The sequence below is a fragment of the Papaver somniferum genome, chromosome 8, assembly GCF_003573695.1.
Source record: "Papaver somniferum cultivar HN1 chromosome 8, ASM357369v1, whole genome shotgun sequence".
NCBI classification, from domain to species: Eukaryota; Viridiplantae; Streptophyta; class Magnoliopsida; order Ranunculales; family Papaveraceae; genus Papaver; species Papaver somniferum.
Window position 1 is genome coordinate 81,298,491 of NC_039365.1, and position 23,613 is coordinate 81,322,103.

Here is a 23,613-nt window from a genome sequence, read left to right on the forward strand (position 1 = left end):
GGAGCAGCCATCAGTAATGATGTTGATTGTGTTCGATATTTGGAGCAGCCATTGGTAATGATTTTGGGAGTCTCTGGTGTAAAATGAAATTGGGTTCAATCGGAGCTGAATTTGAGATTGAAGTTACAACAACAACGAACACAGAATTGGGGGTTTGAATGTGATTTTGTATTGTGAAATCTGTGTGCCTGGATTTTGATTTTGATTTTGTATTGTGAAATCTATGTTATAGAAAGAGAAATTTATCTGGGTCAACTATTGTTGACCAGTCAAATGGATTATCATCAATACGGAGAATGATTGTCCTTTTTTTATAAAAAGGTCGTTCATTATCCGTTTTCTCTATCAAGAACGGATAACCATTGTCCGTCCATTGAAAATACAATTACCGTTGGGGCTAGGCTCTTCCCAAATGATCTGTATTGTGTAAAGACATTTGGGAAGAGTCTGGGGCCCTGGGTATCCATAAGATCCGGTCTTATGGACTTGGTACCTCTTTGTTGGTTAATCTCAAATTCCTTATCCCAAATCCATTTCTAAAACTCAGGCCTACATTGATTCTCCCAAACGGCCCAACATATTCTGAGCAGTGGACACCCCCACCCACATCTCTCACCTAGATTAGTTTCTTCTAAACTGCAACTGGGGTTTGCTTCAAGATATCTATACCGTGTTAAACTCACGGTTGAGATCTTTTTAAATGAATGATCTGACGCTACGTATTGAACTGGATATCAAAGACTAAACTACTGGTAAAATGGTAATCATTCTCCGGAATACATTTGTAAAGAAGCCTCCGTATACCGTGCCCTCCACGCGACTTGCAGGTAAAGACTTCATCCGGCAAAGCGGAGAGACCATAAAATCCATTCCAAAGGTACTTTTCTTTCACTGCGTACTCACATTTTCTATTTAAATCGAATGAAATCGATTATGATTTTCGTGGAATTTCGTACGGTGTTTAGTTTTTCCGTTAGCTTATTAAAGTGGAAAACCTTTCGAATTTAAAAAAACGAAAGAAATTGGTTGCGAATTTTGGATGACTTCGACTTTTAATGAGGTTTTTGGTTTAACATTTGCAGAATAATAATACTTTGATGGGTTTAGAATTACTGAATCGAAAATATAGGTATCCTGCAATTGGACGAAAACTATGTGGAAATTGAATTATTGTCCGTTAAATGAAATTTTTGAGCTCAGTATTTGAAATTGTGTATATGAGGAAATGGGTTTTATTATGTCAATGAAGAACCATATATAAACTGGTCAAGGATAAAATTTGTGGGTTCTGGAGATCCGTTCATAAGGTACAACTAAACACGTTTGAATTGTTGAAACCTAGCCTAACTATACTTGAGTATATTATTGACAAATAGCTAAACAAAGTGTTGTTGGTAGAAAATAAGCAGAACCAAGTTCATGAGATACGGAAATTGGATGGACAAACAAATAATTATGTTATTCTGAAGCTTACTGATTCAATATATTCGGTTTTGGAGACATTATGTCTAGCAAGTGAGGTTTATTGTTTTCTGCTGCTATGAAACATCTGCTTCTTATCTTAGGCATCTTGCTTTACTTTTTTTTCTTCAGTGGTTTGGAAGTGTAGTATGACTTTTTTACATGATTGAACATTCATACTTTCTGCATGTGTTTCTCGAAGAACCATTATCATGTATTTCACTGTTTGTGCTTTTATCTATCGTAGAATATTTTTACTTTTCTGACTTGGTCAACTATAGGAGTTAAGATTCATTATAGCAGTTTTGCTCAATCATTTCAGTGATTTTCAGTAACTAGCTATTGGAAGTATATAATTCCTAGTCTTCTTGAAGGTACTTTATCTTCTTACACTGGTAGATGCATTAATACTAGGGATGATTATTGTTATGAATTCTACAAATGATGTTAACATTTCATCCTTCTTTGCAGCTTGAGCTTTTGGAAGAAAATGGACTTTTTCTTTAGAAGTGCAAAAGAAGAGTTTTTGCCATCAGAGTGTCTCTTTGGTAATCAAGACTTCCAGAAATGCCCCTTTTTGAGGAACATCAATGAACCCACTATCTTTTCCTTCTCCTCGCCTGTGAATTTCCCTGTACCTGTAAGTTTCGCTACGGACTTGGGATTTCAAGGTTTCTCACCTGCCCTTTCAATTGTGAGACCATTTTCTTTACTTTGTATGAAATTTCACTACCCCTTGTTTGCTTTAACCATATGTGGTGTCTATTTTTCGTTAGGTATGTGGAGTCAAAGGTCCAATTTTTGAAGATGGTCCAAACTTTGATACGGCATTTCGTCTTTTTCATGGTCGTGATGGAGTGGTTCCCCTCTCAGGAAGGTTCCTGGAGCCTGAATCGAAGTCTAATCCTGCACTCCAGTTTAATCCTTTGGCTGCAAAAGCAGCAACAATTAGTCTCTCGGCCTTTGGACCTGGAGGGTCTTTTAGTTTTGGTCCCTTAGCTGAGAAGTTTAAGAAGCTGAAAAAGAAGCCTACTACTCAGGTATAAGGTGTATGATTATGAATTTATTTATTTCTTCATTGGGCTTCTTGACACCCATAAATGCTTTCGATTGTGCAGGGGGGTCCTTTATCGCATGAGGCAATGAGCAATGACTGGTTGGATACAGGAAACTGCCCTATCGCCAAGTCCTATAGAGCCGTGCACAACGTCCTACCGTTAGTTGCAAAATATGTTCAACCTCCACCAGGCATGAAATTCAAGTGCCCACCAGCAATAGTTGCTGCTAGAGCAGCCTTGGCACGGACAGCTCTCGTGAAGAATCTTCGTCCACAACCCTTGCCAGCGAAGATGATGGTGATTGCATTGATGGGGATGGCAGCTAATGTTCCTTTGGGAGTATGGAGAAAACATACCGTGAAATTCTCACTTTCGTGGTTCGTGGCAGTACATGCAGCTGTGCCTTTTATAGCCATGCTTAGGAAATCCGTCTTAATGCCAAAAACAGCCATGGCTATCACAATTGCAGCATCAATTTTGGGTCAGGTTATTGGTTCAAGGGCTGAACGGATCCGGATTAAAGCAGCAGTGGCAGCACAGTTAGGAGGACGGGTAGCAACAGTGGGAGCAGAGATTTGTAGTGCAGTTGATGATCAGTCCTCTAGTAATGTCAATAAATATCTCATCAAAAGTGGTAATTGTGGCGTTGAGGGCAACGGGGTAAAATGGGTTTCCCTTCCTCTGCTCAGGACTGCTGGTGCTTAACTCACCGCTGCTTGAGCTTTGTTACTGACATTCAGCAAGTGTCCGAACAAGTTTAAGATATGATTATCTTATGCTGTACTCTAATGTTAAACTGAAAGACCCAGTCTAATTTAAAGGGACGCAGAGACTATTATTCTCGGTGTTTATAAAAAAAAATGTAATTCTGTGGATTCCGTGGGATGCTTCAAAAAAAAAAAAAAATGCTGGGTCTAACATAGCAAAAACTCCCTGGAGAGTAGGGAATAGCAAAAACTCAATTTGGGGCTTTAGATTTGGACTTTCGGGCAACAAAGCAAGTTATCACCACTCAAGATTTGGGGAGAGCTATCTTATAAAAAGCTTCAAACGAAGTCTGTCTACTGGGGAAGAAAACTGCGCTTACAAGCTAAAAATTTATGCCACGCAAGAAAGTAACTAATAATGCTGTATCATTTAACTACAGACAAAAATAAGTTCATAACAAAAAAGTCTAAAACATTAAAAGAGAAAAGACCATAAATAACTATGGACATCCTAACGAATCTTAATGTGGAGAAGGCATATTCCACCAGAATGAGTTCATCAGTATTGCAGGAGAAAGATGCTCGTGCTAAGATGATATTGTCAAAATTTAGAAGCCTCCAACCCGCTGATTGGAAACTCCTCTATATCTTTCAGCAACACCACTGCTACCATACGTTGAAGAGGAACTTGTACCTGGACAGTCCTTTGCCCAATGGCCACTTTGATGACATTTGTAACACTCATCTGCAGCACCACGTCCACCAACATTATTTCCACCACCCCGTGCTCCGACAGTATTTACACTTGGACAATCTCTCGTAAAATGGCCACTTTGTCCACATTTGTAACAGTTACCACTACCACCTACAGCAGGTTGGGCCCTACTTCCATAACCCTCTTCGATTGATTGTCCTTGTCTATTCATGACACTAGGGCAGTTATTCGAGTCATGGCCGCCGCCACCACAGCTGGAGCAAGATATGTGAACTCCTGTACTTGGTATTCCCGAATTAAGTCCTACCGTTCCAGGATTAATTGCACTATTATAACGATTTACATGGTGTCCCATTTGATTTGCAGGTAGTGCCCTCAAATCTTTACCAGTACTTGCATTGCTTCTACTGCTCCCAATAGAAGGTGTAGTCAGCTGTCCCATGTTTCCCATATCTTGGTATCCTTTACTAATCATTCCAGTTTCACTACTATTCGCTGTCCCGGGAACTCCATTCGCATCTTCGACTAGGTGTCTATCTATCAAATCTAAAAGATGCCTAGACTCGGTTGAGAAATTCAACTTCTCAACTGCCACAATTGTTGATTTCACACGCTGCTGATCTTCAAATGATTCCTGTTTCACTTTCAATTTGAAGATATACCTATTTAAGAGAACTCCCCTCGTAATATCCGAGAATTTCTCTTCGTCTTGTTCTTCATGCTTCAAGTAATACAATGCTTTTGCTGGGTGGCCCATGATTTTCTCACCAGTTTCTTGAAAAGCTGTTACCCAGGTATGACCAGTAAAATCTTGTATTTGGAGCTGAAGAATGTACCTATAATCACACTCAGAAAACGACTTATCACATCTCTCACATTTCCATCGGCCATCTCCATCATTAATGACCTTTTTGCTGCACTGACGATCCCCAACCAATTCAGGGCATGCTGTATAGCAAAAAATTTCAGTCTTAACGAAAGAAATTCTTGCCTGCACAGTGATCCAATCTGGCTTTTCTGATGTTCCAAGCTGCTCATATTTGATTTGGGACAGAGTCTTCCGCACGTCTAACCGCCCCGTACCCGAAGACTCCTTGGAAAGTGAAATTGCTTGCATATTTCTTCCCTCCGAGTCAAACCACTGCTTTAACGTACGTGCTTCAGGGACGTCGGGCTCTATAAATAACTGGCTCGTAGAAAGCGTTCCCACTGATCTCCCATTAAACTGGTTCACCCTTCCAGCTTTTACCGCCAAAACAGGAAACCCTCCTTTTTCACGCATTTTCTGCAGCTCCTGCCCTTCTGCACTGCAGATGCTCCCCCATAAAGTTAATTCTACACTTCGACCAGACATATCTTTCAGCTGCAGGGTCTTTTTTTGTGTTTCACCATTTTTTGTCGTTATATTTTGAGTGGGGTTTATGGATGAAACCACACCGATTATATCCAGCATGGAATTGATTTCCATAGTTTCAATGTCACTTATACGTCGGAAATTGAACTGTTGCTTAGGTATAGTGTGATCATCCTCAGTACAAGGTTGTATAGTTGATGTGTTTTCTAAAGTGATCTCGTACTCATTTTGAAGACGATTGAAGTTCTTGGAAGCTGGTTTTAGTGATCCCCTCGATATCAAATACACTTTTCCAGCTTCAATCTGATCATAAAATAGATCTGCTACTGCATTGAAGCCTGTTACCTGTATTTCTCCACCTTCAGAATCAAGCAGATCAAATGAGAACACTTTTCCCTCACCCCTGGCATTGGTATAATGCCTCAGTTCCTTCTTTGATGTTACCCTGGCCCTAATTGTCCACCTGCTCAGATATGGATTCAGAGCCCTTATGGGGATTATTCTTGCAAGAGCTTCATTCTTAGCTACAGGCCCTCTGTTCGTGTACATTGACGGTGGTTGCTGGTGTGTTGGCTGCAATGGGCGAGAACTATTGTTGAAAGAACCTTGAGCTCTGCCTTCCATTTTGGAACTGTTTATGTTTCTGTTTTGATCCCCATAATTCCCAGCAAACGGTACTGAACCAGAAAGGCTGAAACCCGGTTCTGGTTTAGGGTATCCAGGATGCCCAATAGTTGGACCACATCCTCCGGAGTTGGAGTTGATAGAAATCGAGTTGCCATAAGTTTGAGGACCTGAATCTGACCTAGGTTGGTGTAGAGGAGCTCTACCATTTAAATTTTGCCCAGCAGAGGTACCACCAGATAATGAAGCACCACTATAGGACTGATGGTCTCCTGTTGTAATCCATGGCTGGTCCATGGGCGTTCGAGACTGTGTAGTGGGACCGCCTGGAGCTTGCCCATATTGATACGGATTTCCTATTTTCTCACACTTCTCAACAATTACTTTCAAATCAATGATAATTATTATCCTGCAAATAGTGAACAAAATAAAATAATTAAAGATATAAAAACACTACAAACGCTATATAAAAACACTACAAACGCTAGAGATGTAAAGTACCAACAAGTGGTGCAAGATAAAACAAGATTTCCTCATTGTACGTCTATACATATTTTCATAAAGACGAAATCAAGAGAGAGTCGGGCCTTCTTTTAAAGATGAAGACAAACAAGCAAGTAAAAACCATTTTTATTTTTACTTTTTATAATTTTTCAAGAAAACCTATAGAGAGGTCATTTATTGATCAAGGAAAAGAAAACAGAAAACAACATTTACTCAGACTTACAATATGTTAACCAATTAGAAGATACAACATTACAAAAGCAAAAAACCATAAGATATGATTCCCTGCATAATACAAAAAAGACATTCTCTTCCTTTATGTAGCATTGAAGTTACAAATCCTAGTGTAAAATCGAAAACATTCAACATACAATAAACCATCTTTCGCAAATCACATGTCAGTCAAAATTGCTGTTCAAATAGCACTTTGCTCAACCAGCATACAAACAAGGAACAAAATTGTACATGCAAGAACCACTTTGCCCCCACAACCCTACTGGTTTGAGAATTCATCCCAGTCCTAGTGCAATCACTGCACGAACAACATGGTTGCTTGTTTTTTCGTGTTCCTCTAACTCTGAGATACCCATAACACACAACTACTCAAAAAATTTACCCCAGCTCTATTACGCAACAAGAATTCGACAAATCCAAAACCAAATCTTGAACAATTTCAACTTAAGCTTAAAAGAGTTTTTATTTTTTCAATATCATTGGTCACTAGTATCCAAAGCTCAAAAATTTGACCTAATTCTTGTTCTAAGCAACAATTGATCAGATAAGCAATTAAAAAAAGAGGTTAAAAATATTCACTTTCGATTTTGAACAAGTTGGCCAACAAACTGAGACAACTCAACAATTGAATTGGTTTTTAACTGGCCACTATGAACTAATTCATTCTTCTGAGTAGCAAGCATTCCTTGTTGAGTATGCACTCCATCTGAAATCACCATTCTGTATCTTTCAGCATTAGTATTATTTGAGCTTATTAACTTGATATCTACTACTTGTACTATTGGTTTCAAATCATCTCCTTGAAATTGTCCACTACATATCATTGCTATTGCATTCTGAGTCAGATTTATCGCCATCTTTCAAAACCCTAAAAAAAAATCGAAAAAATATTCAAGATTTGACAGAAACTAAAATCAGATTCATAAGCAAAACAATAACAATTGAAAAAATGAACTTCATATAATCGGGGATTTTACTTACTAGTTGATGAATCGTTTCAGTTTTCGTTTTCTTCCGTTTAGTTTCGGCGATTGTAACTATTTAAAAGGGGATGATACAAGATCTGAAAAGACTGAAGATTTGGATAACGGAGAATAGCGATCTGGTATTAAGTACTGAAGAGCGAGCGAGCGAGCGAGAGAGAGATGCCTATACACTGAGAACCGCCATGATTTTAGAGGGAAGGTGTAAAAATCTAATTAGGTTTTTCAAGTTTTGAGTTTCGTGTCCATTATCTGCCGCGCATAATATGTTCGTTTGGCGATTCTACAATGCGTTTTGTTATACTCGAGTTATCTTGGCTATGTTCTACTGGATCGTTGATGTCTTTCAATTTCTAACACGTGTTGAAATAGCTAGGAATGTGTACGCTGGTTTGAGACGGCGTACTGTAATATGATAGATTGGTAGATATCCTTGAAATTTCCTTCTTTATGGATTTATTTTGGATCCGTGGAGAGGTAGGCGGTGCCAAGGACGCTTCAGGCTCTTCTCCCGAAATCTTCTTCCGGAGAAATCACACCCGATTGCTAAAAGTGGGTACTAATATTAACGTGGCAGGTAATATTATTTTCCAAATATGGGTCATTTCACCAAATATTTTTAGAACATGATTGAAATGGACGAGTAAAAATTAGTATGGGTGAAATGGACACTAAAAAATAGCAAGGATGAAACTGGATTCATTATGATTTAAACTTAAAAAATAGTAAGGATGAAACTGGATGCATCTTGATGTAAATTAAAAATAAGAAAAAATATTTGAAAATGGATAGGATGAAATTGTTTACATCCTTACTATTTTTACATTTTTGTCCATTTAAACAGGATCAAAATCTAAATGTCCTTTTCACCTAGGAATTGTTGATTTTGGTCTTTTTAACCAATTTTGTGTATTATTTTATTTTATTTTTCTTTTTGAAGCATGCATTTTATATTAAACTAAACTAAAATGACATTACACGTGAGAATGTTATGCCCATAAAACCTGCTATTACAATAGAATTTATAGGTGGAACTACATTGTCTCCAAACTGTTGTTGCGAGCTTTTCTATAAAGCAATCATCTGCCGCCTGATTTGCCAGACCGTTCGCTGCTTGATTTTCTTCTCTGTAGACGTGCCTAATAGTATATTGCCGAATTTGGGTAAATCTATACTTGCCGAATTTGGGTAAATCTGTACTTGATTTCTGCAATATGGTTAGAAATATACCATGGAACGTCGGCGTCCGAGGTTAGAAATCTCGGTAAGTTCTCCGCATCTGTTTCAAATTGAACTTATGGCCATCCCCGTTCTGTTGTCGTTCTAGAAACGATAAGTGCGGCGGAAACTTGGGTCATGCTCGTCGCTTGCAGTGGTGATACCCAGTGGTTATGCTATTGTTAAGATTATACCAGCCTCCTCGTTTCAGCATATAATACCTGCTCCCGCTACTCCAGGATATCCCCTTGCTGATCTATTTGTGTTAGTTTTGATCCATTCTATGTGGGGTTTGAGCCATCCCACGAAGATGGTTGTTGTTGCTAGTGTTGTGTGCGTTTAGTTCGGATAAGGTTGCATCCCAGGCAGTAGATGGTTTTGAGCCCGGGTGTATTCCGAGCGATCTAACTGTCAAAAACTGACATAATTTTTTTTTGTCTTATATGAAATGATATCAACTCCCTTAATGTTAGCGCCAGAGCATATGTATGATTTTACATGATAACAATTACATCATTATTTATTTCACTATCTGAAAATTCCAGAAATGATATATTTACAACATTTAATACCAACCTTATTGTTAGAGCATTGTTCGATCGAACTCGAAAGTTTTGCTAATACAATATCGTTGTCAATGTTAGATGTACAAAATTATATCTTGATTTCTAATATACTAAGGTCAAGTCTCAAACTAGGATTAAAATATGGTAGTTGTGTATAAGACCTCAATAAATAACCCACGGAGATTGAAGACCGTAGAACAAACTAAGACATTTGACTTTATCGACAAAGAGGTATGTGAAGACTGAACCTCCCTAGTTAAGTTTGTACCTTCATTCTCTGTGAGCCTTTGCCAGTCAGACCCTTCCAGCTCACTCTTATCCACACGCAAAGGATTTGCTTTATTGTCACTAATGCTGATTCGATATGTCAGCTGACTATGTCCCCTCGCCAGATGCCACACCTCTTAAACTAGGGTATAGTCTTTCATCTGCACCGTCGAGGTAAATCTTCCACAAGGACCAATATCATGATACGTGTATGGAGAATTATTTGGTATTCACAGTTTTTCCCTTTTATTTCATATTTTACCATGGGTAGTATGGGAATAAAATCTCCTTTGATGTCGCCATTTTTGCACGCATGATTTGGGTGGTCCCCACATGTAATCCATGCGATAATTGCTCCTTGGATATAGGACAACCAAAATTTTGGCTTTCCCAGCCTCCTATAAGAAAAAGCTTTTAAGGAAGAATAAAACATTAATCTCATTTATCTTTTCCCACTGTCACTCTTCTCCTTTGTCTTTTCAACGGAGAATTTTCTCCATCGTTTTCAACTATTCATCTTCTTCCTTGATCTCGTGGAGTTTTTGCTTTTCCTTGAATCGACTTTTTCCAAGAGGTTATTAAGTTTCTTCACTTTTTTGCTTTGTTGTTTCAGTTCTCCACGCATGCTTCTCGGTTCTTCATCTTCCTTCCATCGATTGTTGATGATGGTGCGTGCATGCATGTTCCCATTTTTGCTTGGATTATCTTCTCCATGTCGTTTAACAAATTGGGTTGTATTCTAATTATGCGATTGCTCCCATTATCCCCTTGATCAATCCCGTGAGCGGTTGTGATCGTAATGATCAAACTGATTTCGAGTATATATCTAGAACTCTTTTTTAGTCTTCTTTGGTTGACAAATTAATCATGCCCAAAGTTTGTCTTCTTTGTATGAATGAGTTTTGAATTTTTTGTTGGTGTTCTTCAATCATTTTTGTTGAAGTGCTTTTTCTGTTGATGTCAGTAGTCATGAGGCTTCCGAAGAAACCTATGCGCAAAGAGTTTAGGTCTAGATCTTCCATTCAGCTACCTTTGCGTGTTGATCATACATATGCTACACCTTATCCGCCTCCTGAGGTACCTTAGGATGCTGAAATTCCTGAAGCTATGGAGGAAGCTGAGGTTTGGGAGATTGCCGCTGAGAAACTTTCACCTGCTCCGCCTCACTATGAGTTGCGAAGGCTCCAACTGATCGATAAGGATAGCTACCGTAGTTGGTCCCTTAATGAGATTTCCATGTCCTTTCGACTGGATAAGTTCAAAATATTATTTGTTAACGGTCCTGATATTCTTACCGAGTCTCTGATTAGAGATTTTCCTTATGATGACAACCACTTGTTGATCAGCGCGGACCAATTATCCGCGGGCTTGCTCCTTCCTTTGTATAGTAGGAAAGATCCTTTCTATTATGATGTCCTATCTGCGAGGGATGATCCGCTGAACCGGACTCAGGTTCGAGGAGTGATGCAGTACACTTGTAACTTTTGGCGTGTACTTCGTGAGTGTTGGCTTCGTAGTAAGAAGAAGACGACTCTGAAGTATTATGATCATTTTGCTCATGGGAGGTGTAAGGTGGGCGACTTTACTCTCGCTAACTTCAATGATACGTATGCTGATGCTATTCAGAAAAGCAACATTTTTCTTTAGAGTGTTGGTTCACGTCTCCATGCCGCATTCATGTTACTGCTAAGAAAATTCGGGAAGGTAACACCCTTCGTTTTCTGGAGGAGATTGATAAGACTGGGCTCTTTGTTATTCCTTACTCTGCCAAGCTTTTCTTGCCCCATTATGATCGTCTTTGCCTAGATCATGACAAGCGTTGGTCATGTACTCCCCTTCAAGTTGTTGGTCCTTGGGCTCGTGGGTTTACCACTGTTGATCCCAAGGTTCCTCGTCCTGCTTCGCCTCTTCCTTAAAAATATGTCGGGTATCATCCTTGGGTTTTTAACGGTACTTCTCTAGACGAGGTACCCTTCGTGCTATTCTTATTTATTTTTAGCTTGTGTAAACTGTGTGTTAAAGTTTTGATGCTTCCATCCGTAGCCTGCCCCTACTTTTTCTGCTTGGACTACTCTTGGTTCTGCTGGTAACTCCGTGGGCACTCGTACAAGGAAGCGAAGAGATTCTATCGAATGTGCCAAATCTACACCAACGGAGGTAAGGATCATTCCCATGGCTTAGTGTATATATGTATTTTTCCCATGATCCTTAGCATGCGCTTTTTTTGAATTCTGCAGTATGGATACTTCAGTTGAACAGATATTGCTGAGTAAATAAAAGGTAAGTTCGAAATGAGATCTGCTCAGAAGATCATATACTAAGTAAGTAAAGATACTTCGACAGACCAAATGCTGTAAGGAATAAAAGGTATGTCTGTAAAACAGATTTAAGTAAGCAAATAAACTAAAGAAAGAGATATCTCAGCAGGACTCTGCGCACTTGATTCCCTTAGCTGATCTCACCCACAACTAAGAGTTGTTACGACCCAAAGTCGAAGACTGATAAACAAATCTGCCTCCCACAGATAAGTCTATTCTGGTTGTTGTTTCCATCTTAAGATAAAGATCAAGGTGTACAGGAAACTCAACTAATAATCTGGTCTTATACTCCCGAATAGCAGCCTAGAAATATTAGTCACCTCATAATAACCTAAATGATTAATAAAAGAAGTTATTGCGGAATCACAAGAGTCTGAGACGAAGAACTGTTGTGAGTACTTTTTATATAGTCTTTCAAATCAGGGTTTCTTACGGTTAAAGATAATATAGCTTAGTAACAAAGCAATTGATATTCACTGTAATATGAACTCCTGATTTAAGATTCAAGCTAAGTCTGCTTAGAAAATAAGCAATCAATCTCTAACGTTAGATGGTATTATCTTGATACACACAATGAAATATACCTATATTTAGATATGGATAAACCGTACCTAAACGTGTATAACCGTTGGCTCAATGACAACTAACTGAATTTAGCCATATGAACATTATTAGTTTAGCCATATTCATCAAATACTTCTAGATCAAATATGATGATCAATCAATCATGATAGATAATCAAATGAATCTAAACGTGCGTTAAAAGAGTTGTTCAAATGTTCACTATCTCATAGAAATATCCATGAACAATTTGAAACATATTCAGTTTGGTTTGTGGTTGTACAAAGTACTTATACAAGAACCAATTCATGAACATAATGCCACGGTTTGTGAAACAAGTTCGCATACCTTAGTTCATTAAAGTTCCAGGGACTTTAGTTCGCAAACGGACATGAGTTCATGAGTATGAGTTGTCATACTTACCAACTTTTGAACCTAACCAATGTGTTCGCAAACTGAGTACGCGAACCACAGTTCCGGAGTTAGACTAGTCTTGTCGTTCGCAAACATAGTTCGCTAACCACAGTTCTGGACCTTTCACAGGTAAACCTATTCGCAAACACAATTCGCAAACAAGAGTTTTGGACCTGAACTAGAACTTCATAGCTCGCATATTAGGTGCGCATACTGTGTTATATCCAAACATTGATAGTAGTTCTTGTTAGAGCACTGCTGGGTCAAACTCACAAGTATCAAGCTTGTTTGTCAAGTTTAGTGATCAAAACTATAAGTCTTGATTTCTAGTCTACTTATAGCTATGTCTCAGACTAGGATAGATTGTTTAGTTGATCTTTAGACTTCACGACGTTCATCAATTGAAGACGAAGAACTACTAAGGAGATCTTTTGGAACCTCATCAACAAAGGTATGTGGAGACTGAAACTCATTTATCACTCGGAAAGTCTATTTCTACTTTATCTCCTATATTGAGATAAAATTCGTATAGCTATATAATATTCGATTATACATATTTGATATTTCGAGCTGAGTTTAACTCTTTACATATTTCTAGAAATATGTGTTGGTAAGCTTTCGCTTTAACCAAGTTCATCTTATGTTCTTGACGAAAGTCAAAAGATGATTATATGAAAATCGCCTTGTAACATCTCATTTGATGTAGACTCAGAACGTTTCGTGTTGATTACGTCAATCACTTGAAAATAGCTTTGATGCTAATAGTTTGTGAAAACAACTATTGTCATCCTTTAAGAATGTTTCAATGATTGAATTAGTGTTTAGAACACTTAACCATAATTGGTTTATAGACATAGTATGCGTACTTGCATGTATCTTGATCCAAGTCTGGTATAGTATGCACACCCATATGCGTACTGGCGAGGTCAGGTAAATCCAGGAGCCTTGGTATGCGTACCCATACACGTACTGGCAAACTCAGTTGAAGTCCAGGAACTATTGTATGCGTACTCGTACGCATACTAATTCAACTGATATTTTGGATGTGTGATAGTATGCGTACCCGTTCGCGTATTGTCGGACACAATCCAAGTCCGGCTACTTAAGTATGCGTACCTGTTTGCATACTTAAGTGGGTTATGTTTTAGAATCGGTTGTGTCATGAACCAATATATCTATATAATAAGGAATGCAATCTTTTGCAAATCGTGGCTATAATGTTCATGAATTGATTCGAGTGAATCAAATCGATTTTGTTTCAATTATATTATTGTATACTTCTATGAGAATATAGCAATTGAACAACTTTATAACTAGTTTCTTTTGAGCCATTTGAACTAGTTGTGATTAAGATGAATAAGGTTAATATGAAAGTGTTCATATGGCTAACTTCGGTTAACTATTATTGAACCAACCTAGTATACACGGTTAGGTACGGTTATCCATATCTAAATGAAAGTATATTTCATTTGTGTGTAACAAGCTAAGACCATCTAACGGTGGAGAGATATTGCTTTGGTTTCAAGAAAACTTAGCTTGGCTCTTAGATCAGGTTTCATCTAACAGTGAATATTGATTGCTTTGTTCCAAACCTATCAAAGCATGATTTAAGGGAGAACTCTAGCAATTGGGAAACCTAATCCCCACACCTCTTGTGTGATACTAGTTGCGACTATAATCGATTCTCATTTAATCTTAGGTTTATTCCAAAACCCTACAGGTTAACGACTTGAAAACTTCATTGGTATTGTGAAGCCAGACCCAACTATTTTCTCTGTAGTTGCGTGTTCTGATCTTGCTATTTTCTATCGTGATTGAGTATTATCTTCTTTAATATTTGCTCGAGATTTAGTCTCCGATAGGCAAGATAAAAAGTAGTCACAAACATCTTCGTCCCATCGTTTGTGATTCCATAATATCTTGTTCGCTACCATACGATTAAGATTATTGTGAGTTGATTTATATTTATAGGTTGTTCTTCGGAAATATAAGTCTGGTATATCAATTGGTTTATGTTCACCTTGATTTATCAAAAGGTGGAACAAAACTCATAAGTATTTCTATGGGAGACAGATTTATCTATATCAATAGACTTTTCTGTGTGAGACAGTTTGGTTTATCAAGTCTCGACTTTGGGTTGTAGCAACTTTTAGTTGTGGGTGAGATCATCTAAGGGAATCAACTGCGTAGAGTCCAGCTGGGATTCAGAGACGTAAAGAGCGCAATTGTACCTTGATCAGTGTGAGATTGGTTAGGGCTCAACTACGTTCCAGTCCGAAGTTCATTAGTAGTAGGCTAGTGTCTGCAGCGACTTAATACAGTATGGTGTTCAAAGCTGGACTAGGTCCTGGGGGTTTTTCTGCATTTGCAGTTTCCTTGTTAACAATATTTCTGGTGTCCGTGTTATTTCTTTTCCGCATTATATTTTGTTATATAATAGAAATATCACAGGTAGTGCGTTAAGTTTTATCAGTTCTTGAATCCGGCCTTTGGGTTGTTGATTGAATTGATTGACACTTGGATATTGGTTTGTGATACCGTCCAAGTTATTTCTCCTATTCAATCGGGCTCGCAAATTCCTATTTGTTTGATTGTGGATTGAATTAATAAATTGAGATATAACTCTTTGGTATAATTTTCTAAAGATTGAGTCTGACTATCTGGTTGATTCTCTTGAAAGTATAATGGAGTTAGTCCATTCAGATTGTCGAACGAAATATTGGATGTGGTTGTTAGACCCCCGCTTTTCCAGTTCTAAAACTCTCATTTAATCATTGAAGCATCCTTAGAAGACAAAAATAGTAATCTTACACATATCACTAGCTTCAAGTAATTTTCAAGTGATTAATTGATCAATACGAAACTATCCAAGTTAACATCAAATGATTGTCTTACACAAATCATGTAAGATGTTCAAGATAATTTTCACATGATCATCTTGACTTAATATTTAGTTTCCAACAAATAAATTGTCTACAACTAAACTGATCAAGTAGATGATGACGTTTATTTAAAGTTGAAAAGCTTCTAGAACGTATTTCGAGAAATATATAAACGAGATAAACTCGGCTCGAAATTTCAAATGTGTATAATGCAAAGTTTGTATAGCTATACGACTTGGTCTCTTTAGAAGATAAAATAAAATAGACTTCTGAGTGATAAATAAGTTTTAGTCTCCACATACCTTTTGTTGATGAAGTTCCTCCAAGATCTTCAGTAGATCTTCTTATTCAATTGGTGAACGCCATGATGTCTAATGCTCAACTACACACTTCTATCATAATTTGAGACATAGCTATAAGTAGACAATAAATCAAGTATATAGTTTTGATCAACTAATCTTGACAAACAAGCTTGAGATAGCAAAGCTTGCGAGTTCGACCGAGTATTGCTCTAACACAATGTTATCCTCAAAACCCCTTTCTATCACTGGATACAAAAGTTCTCGACTACCAGATTCTATCCAACAGAACCACCAAGTAGTAGATCACTCAAGGTGTAACCCAATCGAACTCTCTAAGCTTCGTGAATTTAGGTCGATCCCAATAGTTAAACTCTTAGATCAAGGTCCACTTGTTGATGTTATCTTCACTCGCAATTGCTCCACATAATCCCTCTGCAAGGTCTCGCGATTTCTACTTGTGCAGATAGTTAATCGACGATTACTTATCTCATGACTTTTACTCGCAATAGAACAATCAATAGATCAATCTAGTATGCATCCCAAATTAATCTAAGAATCACTCATAAACCCTAGATAGGGAAAATACAAACGATGATGATAAAAACTCTCAATAGATTTCTATTAATAATAAAGCTCCGTGCTTAGAAAATTGAATTCATCCTTAATCAACAAAGGATTTAACTACTCATATTACAAAGAAGACGCAGGAACATGAATAGTGGTGGTTTCCCCTTAAAGGGGTAAATCCTAGGTTTAAGATGTAGAAATTAACCCGACTAGATTGTGATGGATTGATTACCTTTTCTTTGCAAGGCCCGATACCTATTTATATAGGTTTACATTGCTTGGCATTCAAGTATCTAAGTCGGTTAAGGAACCCGACCATAAGCTATGAAAGAAAAACCTTAAAAATAGTTCGTGAATTTTGGCCTTCATGGCACACATACCAGATAGGTGTACCCTCCTTTAAAATAGAGTTCAGGAACTTTTTAGTATGTGTACTAGGTATGCATACCCTCCAGTTCACGAAATTCCTGTTTTCGATGGTACACGTACTCAGTATGCGTACCCCTCCTGTAGACGTCGATATTTTATAAACTTGTTTTGCCCGTAACTTCTTCGTCCGAACTCGGAATGACCTCACTCTTTTTGCATTCTTTTTGTAATTGAATTATCTTCAATATGGTGATGGAAATACTTTATTTTAATGAGTTAAGCTTGGTCTTTGGACTTGTATTGATTTTGAACATTTTTGCTCCTTTTCGTCGCACTTCTTCCAATTTTCTTCGACTTGGGCACTTGGATACTTGGAGTATTTCACTTCTTACCTCATTTGTAGCACTTTTCACTCCCCTTTAGATGATTCACCTAATAAAAACAAATAGAAGAAAATAAGAGTAACAATAAAAAAAATATGCAAGAATAATAGCTAAAACAAGTATGGAATGGTCACTAAAATCATATGAATTATGCATCTATCATTGTCGCACACTCAATGGTCGACCATGGTATCATACTTTTGTCCCACTTCTCAAACACCTTTAATACACAGACATACTCTCGTTGTAACGTCACCTCCATCCTCCTCCCATTCCTATACATTGACATTAGCAGGGGCGGAGCCATCCCATTGCAGGGGTGCACTTGTATCCCCTGCCCAGCTGGCTCCAAAGCCCATTTCATGCCCAATTAGATTTTTTTTTAATATCTAAGTCTATTTTTGCACTTTTGCACCTTTTTGCACCCCCATCAGACATTTCTTGGCTCTGCCCCTGGACATTAGAGTAAATATCTATTTTATCCCTCTCTTAATTTTGGGGGAATCTGGACTAATAATAATCAATTAAAATGATAGTTTTACAAATCTAAAATTTTAACGGCCTAAACAAAAAAAGCTCCCACGTTGAATGGTGAGGAAACCCTCACTTCCTATTGACCGAAACAAGGTTTTTTTGAATTTTGTGAAACGAGCGTTTTGGTGAGGACACTTGACAACGTATGATTGGTTAAAAAAGAGGAAACGAATTAAAAAAAAGAAAATTCTAACGTACCGTGTTTGGAATTATATGAAAATCTAAATTCAATTACTACGTTGATTCCTAAACTCAGCTTAATAAAGAAATTTTAATACAGAAAAGGTTGATTCCTAAACTCAATTTATAATAGGATTAAAAGAGCATCGTGTATGCGTATATATATAAGTTGGGCGCGCGTACCACCTACCTTCAGATATCATCCCCACAAAAAGCTTTTCTGCAAAACTGCAAGGTAATCTATCTTACTTTTTTCTTTATCTCTCTCTTTGACGTCTTTCTTTTAGGTTTTTACAAAAATCTACATGTCGAGTCAAACTCAAACGGCTTGCATGTTTTTGGTCGTTTAGCTTTTACTTATCTTTATGAATCAAATTAACTCCATGTTATTCCATATCAAAGTTTCAACGCCTTTCCCTGTGAAACCAAAGTGTTCCAAGTTGTCGCCGCCATCGACGCCACTTGGTTGATATCTTTTTTCCATTCACTTTTCTTCGTATGGAGGCTCCTTGAAAAACCATCCCAATCAAGAAGAAGATGCCATCATCACATCCAGTCTAAGTACCGAAGCGATATACAAAAAGAATAAACTTAACAGACACCATCCTTCCAAGCAAAATATATACACTTGCCTCGATTCATTAATTTCAATTTGGCCCTTGGTGACAGTTCCAGTTTGACAATATTACCTTGACATTTTCTTCCCTTTCTTTGAACCTTTCTACTAACTTAGGGCATGCCTGCAAAGTAGTAAAGCATCAGGAGTTGAAGATTTACATCAGCAAGAGAAGTTCATATCCATAATAACACCTTATGCACAATTCAACCACAAAAAATACAAATCGAATCACAAAAAATCCAATTCGAACATACATGCCAAAAACTCTATAGACATGTCATCCATGGTTGTATCAAGCCTCGGGCATGATATATTTCGGGAGTATCGACCCATAAACTTATCAAGGAAGTCATCTTTGCTGACCCCATGGCTCTTATTCTCTAATGCATTTAACATCTATAATATTTTCTAATGCATTTGACGTCAAGCCTCGGGCATGATATATTTCGGGAATATCAACCTATTTCGGGAGTATCAACCTATAAATTTATCAAGGAGGTCAGAACCATATGGCATCTTATGTTAGCAATCCTTTCTCCAATTGGATTTCCAGCCATTAATAATACAGGGGTTATGTGTAATGTTTTTAACCCAAAATTGCCAAGTAGTTGCTAATAATGACGGGGATAAATATTTGAAGTCGAATGTTTCCCCTACGTACTGTTGCGTCTGTAACAATAAAACACTCAAGAAAGATGTTAAAAGGATGTAAGAATAAAAGGATTAATTTCTGGAAAGTAAATAGACACATAATTGGACTGCAAACAGAGGACAAAGTCACGTGTTCAACACGCTGTCCTTAACACGACATTTGACCGGTACGCCTCAAGAATGAGTGATGCCTATACCCTGTGGTCAAGTTCGTATCCAGGATAAAACTGCCCGTTGCAAGCACTGTTAGCACTACAATACTTGCCCACTCTTACGACCTCAACAGCAATTGCGCACGGAATGAAAAATAAAGGACCACACAGGGGGAGAAGACGAAAAGAAGAGGATAGTAGCTCTTCTGGACACAAAACTAAATGAGAGAAAGTGATCGCTTTATATAGGGGAGAATATAGAGAGGTCTCATAAACGCGCATTAAAACAATTTCAATTAATTCAGATTCTTTCCAACGGTTTGAAACGTTCATGCGTCATTATGTTTGATATAAAACGTTCATGCAAATTTAAATTTGAAATAAAAACTTTCATGCAAATTTAAATTTGAAATAAAAACGTTCATGCAAATTAATGTTGATATAACGTTCATGCACAGATATAAAGTCACCCAAAGATTTATTTTGTTTGAAATCTTTTAAGCATTAATTCAAAAATTCAAAAGAAGTTTTGCCAAAAAAGATAAGTCTTGACCCACACCCACATCCGAGCCCGAGCCCCCACGCACGCACGGACGGCGGCGGCGTGCGTGCTTCGGTGCGAAGCACCGCGCGTGTGTGAAAATGTGTGATTGCACCAACTAGCCCATTGCCTAAGTCCTCTCCCTCGCACAAAAGTGCTAATGACCCAAGGGCCACTCTAATATCAAAATTTTCAATACTTATGAAGAGGTATCATCTTTAGTTTTCCCTATGTGGGACTAAAGGTTCATTCATAAATAGTGAAAATGAGCTAGTGTCCTTAGTGACCAACAGATCCTAAGTTCCAATCCCACCAAGACCAAAAACCAAACTATTTTATAAACTCATTTTCTCTAACACGTACATGTCCTTTTAGTGACATGCAAGTAGACAGCATTCTCTGATGCATATCATACGTTGCAGATTCCCATAAAATATTTTACGAGTCCTTTATAGTTGCAATTGATAAGGAATTGCGATACCATGTAGACCTACTAATAGGAACCGCGGGATGTCTGACATATTGAGGGTTATCTAAAGCTTCATGAAACACGTACCATATTATGGTCGGAGTTTTATTGAAGTTCAAATTCAAATCGGAAATCGAGTACCGACCATATATGTTAGCACTTTTTTTTTCCAAATTTATACGTAAAAAGGAGAAAAAAAGCCACATATTTTTCTACGAAAATAAAAGAAAAAAATAAATAAAATCGGCACATATTTCCTATCTTTTTCCACATATTTAATGTATTCGCACCGCCACGTCAAATCAAAAATGTATTGCCACGGGTCGAGACGAAGCCCCACGCACACCAAATAAGAAATACATCACCACGGGGAGGGGCAAAGCCCCGTACACACTAATTTAAAAGAAAAAATCGTATTAATGTATTCGCGCGCTGCCATGCCAAATCGTATTTCCATGGGGCGGGGTGAAGCCCTGCGCACACTAAATCGAAAATACATCATCGTGAGGAGAGGCGAAGCCCCACGCACACCAAATTAAAAGAAGAAAGATACCCGGTGCATAGCACAGGCTCAAATCTAGTATCTTATTATTAACAGGACAAAATTTAAAAATGAATAGGTCATATCCATTTAGAGATAGAGGAACTAGGGAGTTTTTTTTTTAATAGGAAAGAAGAATTTTATTTCTTTAACTTAGAATTTGAGTACAAAATTTCTCATTAACGAGATCTCTTAGCCATACAGGCAAATCAGTTCCCCAAGCTATATCATTGCTACTAACTCTACCATCTTTGGCAAGAGTATCTGCCACTGAGTTAGTACTCCTTGGCACATAAGTGCATTCCCAACTTGAAAAGTTTTTTAATAGATATAAACAATCTAAAATGATGGCATTATTTATCCATCCTACAATGCCTATAACACCTTTTATTGCCTTTACTACATTAAGATAGTCACTCTCTAGGTGCGGGCGCTGAACATTGGCTAGTCTTGCATGATTTATAGATTCATATGCCGCTAGTGCCTCAGCTTGCTCCTCATTAGTAGCTACTACCTTCTTGCTCCATGCTCTTGCGACATTACCTGCAACATCAACCATAATCAGTCCTATGCCCATAGATTTATCAACTTTAAGAAAAGAAGCATCAAAGTTGATCTTTTGGAATCCAGCTTTTGGAATTTCCCATCTTATCTCTATTCTAGAAGATGTCAGATTATCATTTTGAACTACTTGTTTGCTTAAGTGATCATTCCGTTCAGTCTTTTCCTTCTGAATCTGCCCCACCATTCTCATAACCTGCAGTTCAGTATTTTCAAACACAGTTGAACATCTTGCTTTCCAGATGTTCCATAAAGTTATACTTGTATAAATTATTAACTGGTTAATATCATTATTACTATTAAACCAGCTAGCTATCCAGTTTTCAGATTATTATCTCCAAGCAAACCTGCAAAATTACTTTCCATGGTTTCCAAGATTTCTCTTGAAACAGGACAATTTAAGAGTAGGTGATCAACAGATTCAGGTACAAATTTACATAAAGGACAAAGATCATCAATAGGCCTGTCAATGGTAGAATATCCGTCGGATATTTAGAAATCCGATATCCGACATGTTAAGCACTACCGGATATTCGATATCCGATAATATCCTATAGGATATCAAAATCAGATATCGATTCTGATAGGCTAATCTGTCGGATATCCGATAAATATCCGATAATATCCGGTTATAACAAAAAAGCTTAAAAACCTTTGTAAAACATTTTCATAATTGACACTTATCGGATATTTATCCGACAATATCCGATAATATCCGATACTAGACTCGAAATTAGGATAAATTATAAATAAGTTCATATACTATCGGATATCGGATATTAACATTTCGGATGGGGTCTAATCCGTTTTCGATATGTTAAGGAAGAAATATCCGATAAAATATCCGATCTGATATCCGATATCCGATAAAACGGATAAAATCCTATAGGATCTCGAATACTCGGAAACGGATACCGGATATCGGACAAATATTGACAGGCCTAATCATCAATGTTATGGGCATGCTTATACAGTCTTTCATTAACATGCAAACAATTATGCACACATTTCCACAGAAAATGTAAAATTTTAGGTGGAAATTTTGCTTTCCAAAATTTTAACCAAGGAAAATTAAGTTGTTCAGCACAGTACACAACATCATTACCTGCTTTATTAATCACTCTGTAAGCAGATTTTACAGAAAAGAGACCATTTTTAGTTGGAATCCACCTTAGCTTATCTTTCCCTGACTTTGGAATTCTAATCTTTTTGATTTTTTTAACAGTGTCAGCATCAAACAAGATATTAAGCAAATCTAGATTCCAAACTTTTTGTCCCTGCAACATTAATTGGTCCACAATTTCCACATTGTTTGATCTAAACCTATTACTGACTCTTTGGTTCAAGTCAGGCACTCATTTATCATACCATATAAACACACTTTTACCATCTCCTATTTCCCAACAACAATGGGCTCTTATGACCTGAAGACCCATGCAGATTCCTTTCCAGATATAGGAACCATTTTCATAGACACAATGCAAGGGATTGGAGTTATGAAAATATTTATGCTCTAAATTTTTTTACCCAAGGAGCATCAGGTTCATGAAGTATTCTCCAAGAAAGTCTAGCAAGCAAGGAAACATTCATATCAGCAGTTTTCGTAAGACCTAAACCACCTAAAACTTTTGGTTTAGTTATATTATCAAACTTTTTTAAGTATATTCCTTTTTTTTCCTTACTTTTTTTCCACCAAAAGTTCATCTGAATACTATCCAGCCTATCTGTTAACTATTTTGGTATAGAGAAGACAACTAAGTGGTGAGAGGATAGAGAGCCTAAAACTGACTGTGTCATAACAGTCCTAGCCGGCTGATTGACATACTTGCCTTTCCATAAAGCTAACCTACTATGGAATTTATCTTCTAAGTGGTTAAA

The 23,613-nt window shown here is 37.5% G+C and overlaps 2 protein-coding genes across 6 annotated transcripts; one reads left to right on the forward strand and one right to left on the reverse strand.

Moving 5' to 3' along the window:
* The first annotated feature begins 780 nt into the window (after nucleotides 1-780).
* Nucleotides 781-3,397, forward strand: LOC113301768. Of its 5 annotated transcripts, none has more exons than XM_026550575.1 (5): nucleotides 787-877; nucleotides 1,784-1,835; nucleotides 1,933-2,155; nucleotides 2,238-2,501; nucleotides 2,580-3,397. In XM_026550575.1, exons 3-5 carry the CDS (start codon nucleotides 1,952-1,954, stop codon nucleotides 3,222-3,224), a joined length of 1,113 nt encoding a protein of 370 aa, XP_026406360.1. In that variant the 5' UTR covers nucleotides 787-877; nucleotides 1,784-1,835; nucleotides 1,933-1,951; the 3' UTR covers nucleotides 3,225-3,397. The 5 variants fall into 5 exon arrangements, with proteins under 5 accessions (XP_026406359.1, XP_026406362.1, XP_026406360.1 ...); XM_026550576.1 differs by having other exon boundaries at nucleotides 1,794-1,835; XM_026550578.1 differs by having other exon boundaries at nucleotides 1,794-1,835; nucleotides 1,933-2,101.
* A 187-nt stretch (nucleotides 3,398-3,584) lies between these two features.
* On the reverse strand, nucleotides 3,585-7,885 carry LOC113301767 (replication protein A 70 kDa DNA-binding subunit A-like). The gene is made up of 3 exons (XM_026550573.1): nucleotides 7,639-7,885; nucleotides 7,237-7,525; nucleotides 3,585-6,328 (listed from the first exon to the last, which is right to left on the reverse strand). The coding sequence occupies exons 2-3, from the start codon at nucleotides 7,512-7,514 to the stop codon at nucleotides 3,835-3,837; spliced, it is 2,772 nt and encodes a 923-aa protein (XP_026406358.1). The 5' UTR covers nucleotides 7,515-7,525; nucleotides 7,639-7,885; the 3' UTR covers nucleotides 3,585-3,834.
* Nucleotides 7,886-23,613: the final 15,728 nt, after the last annotated feature.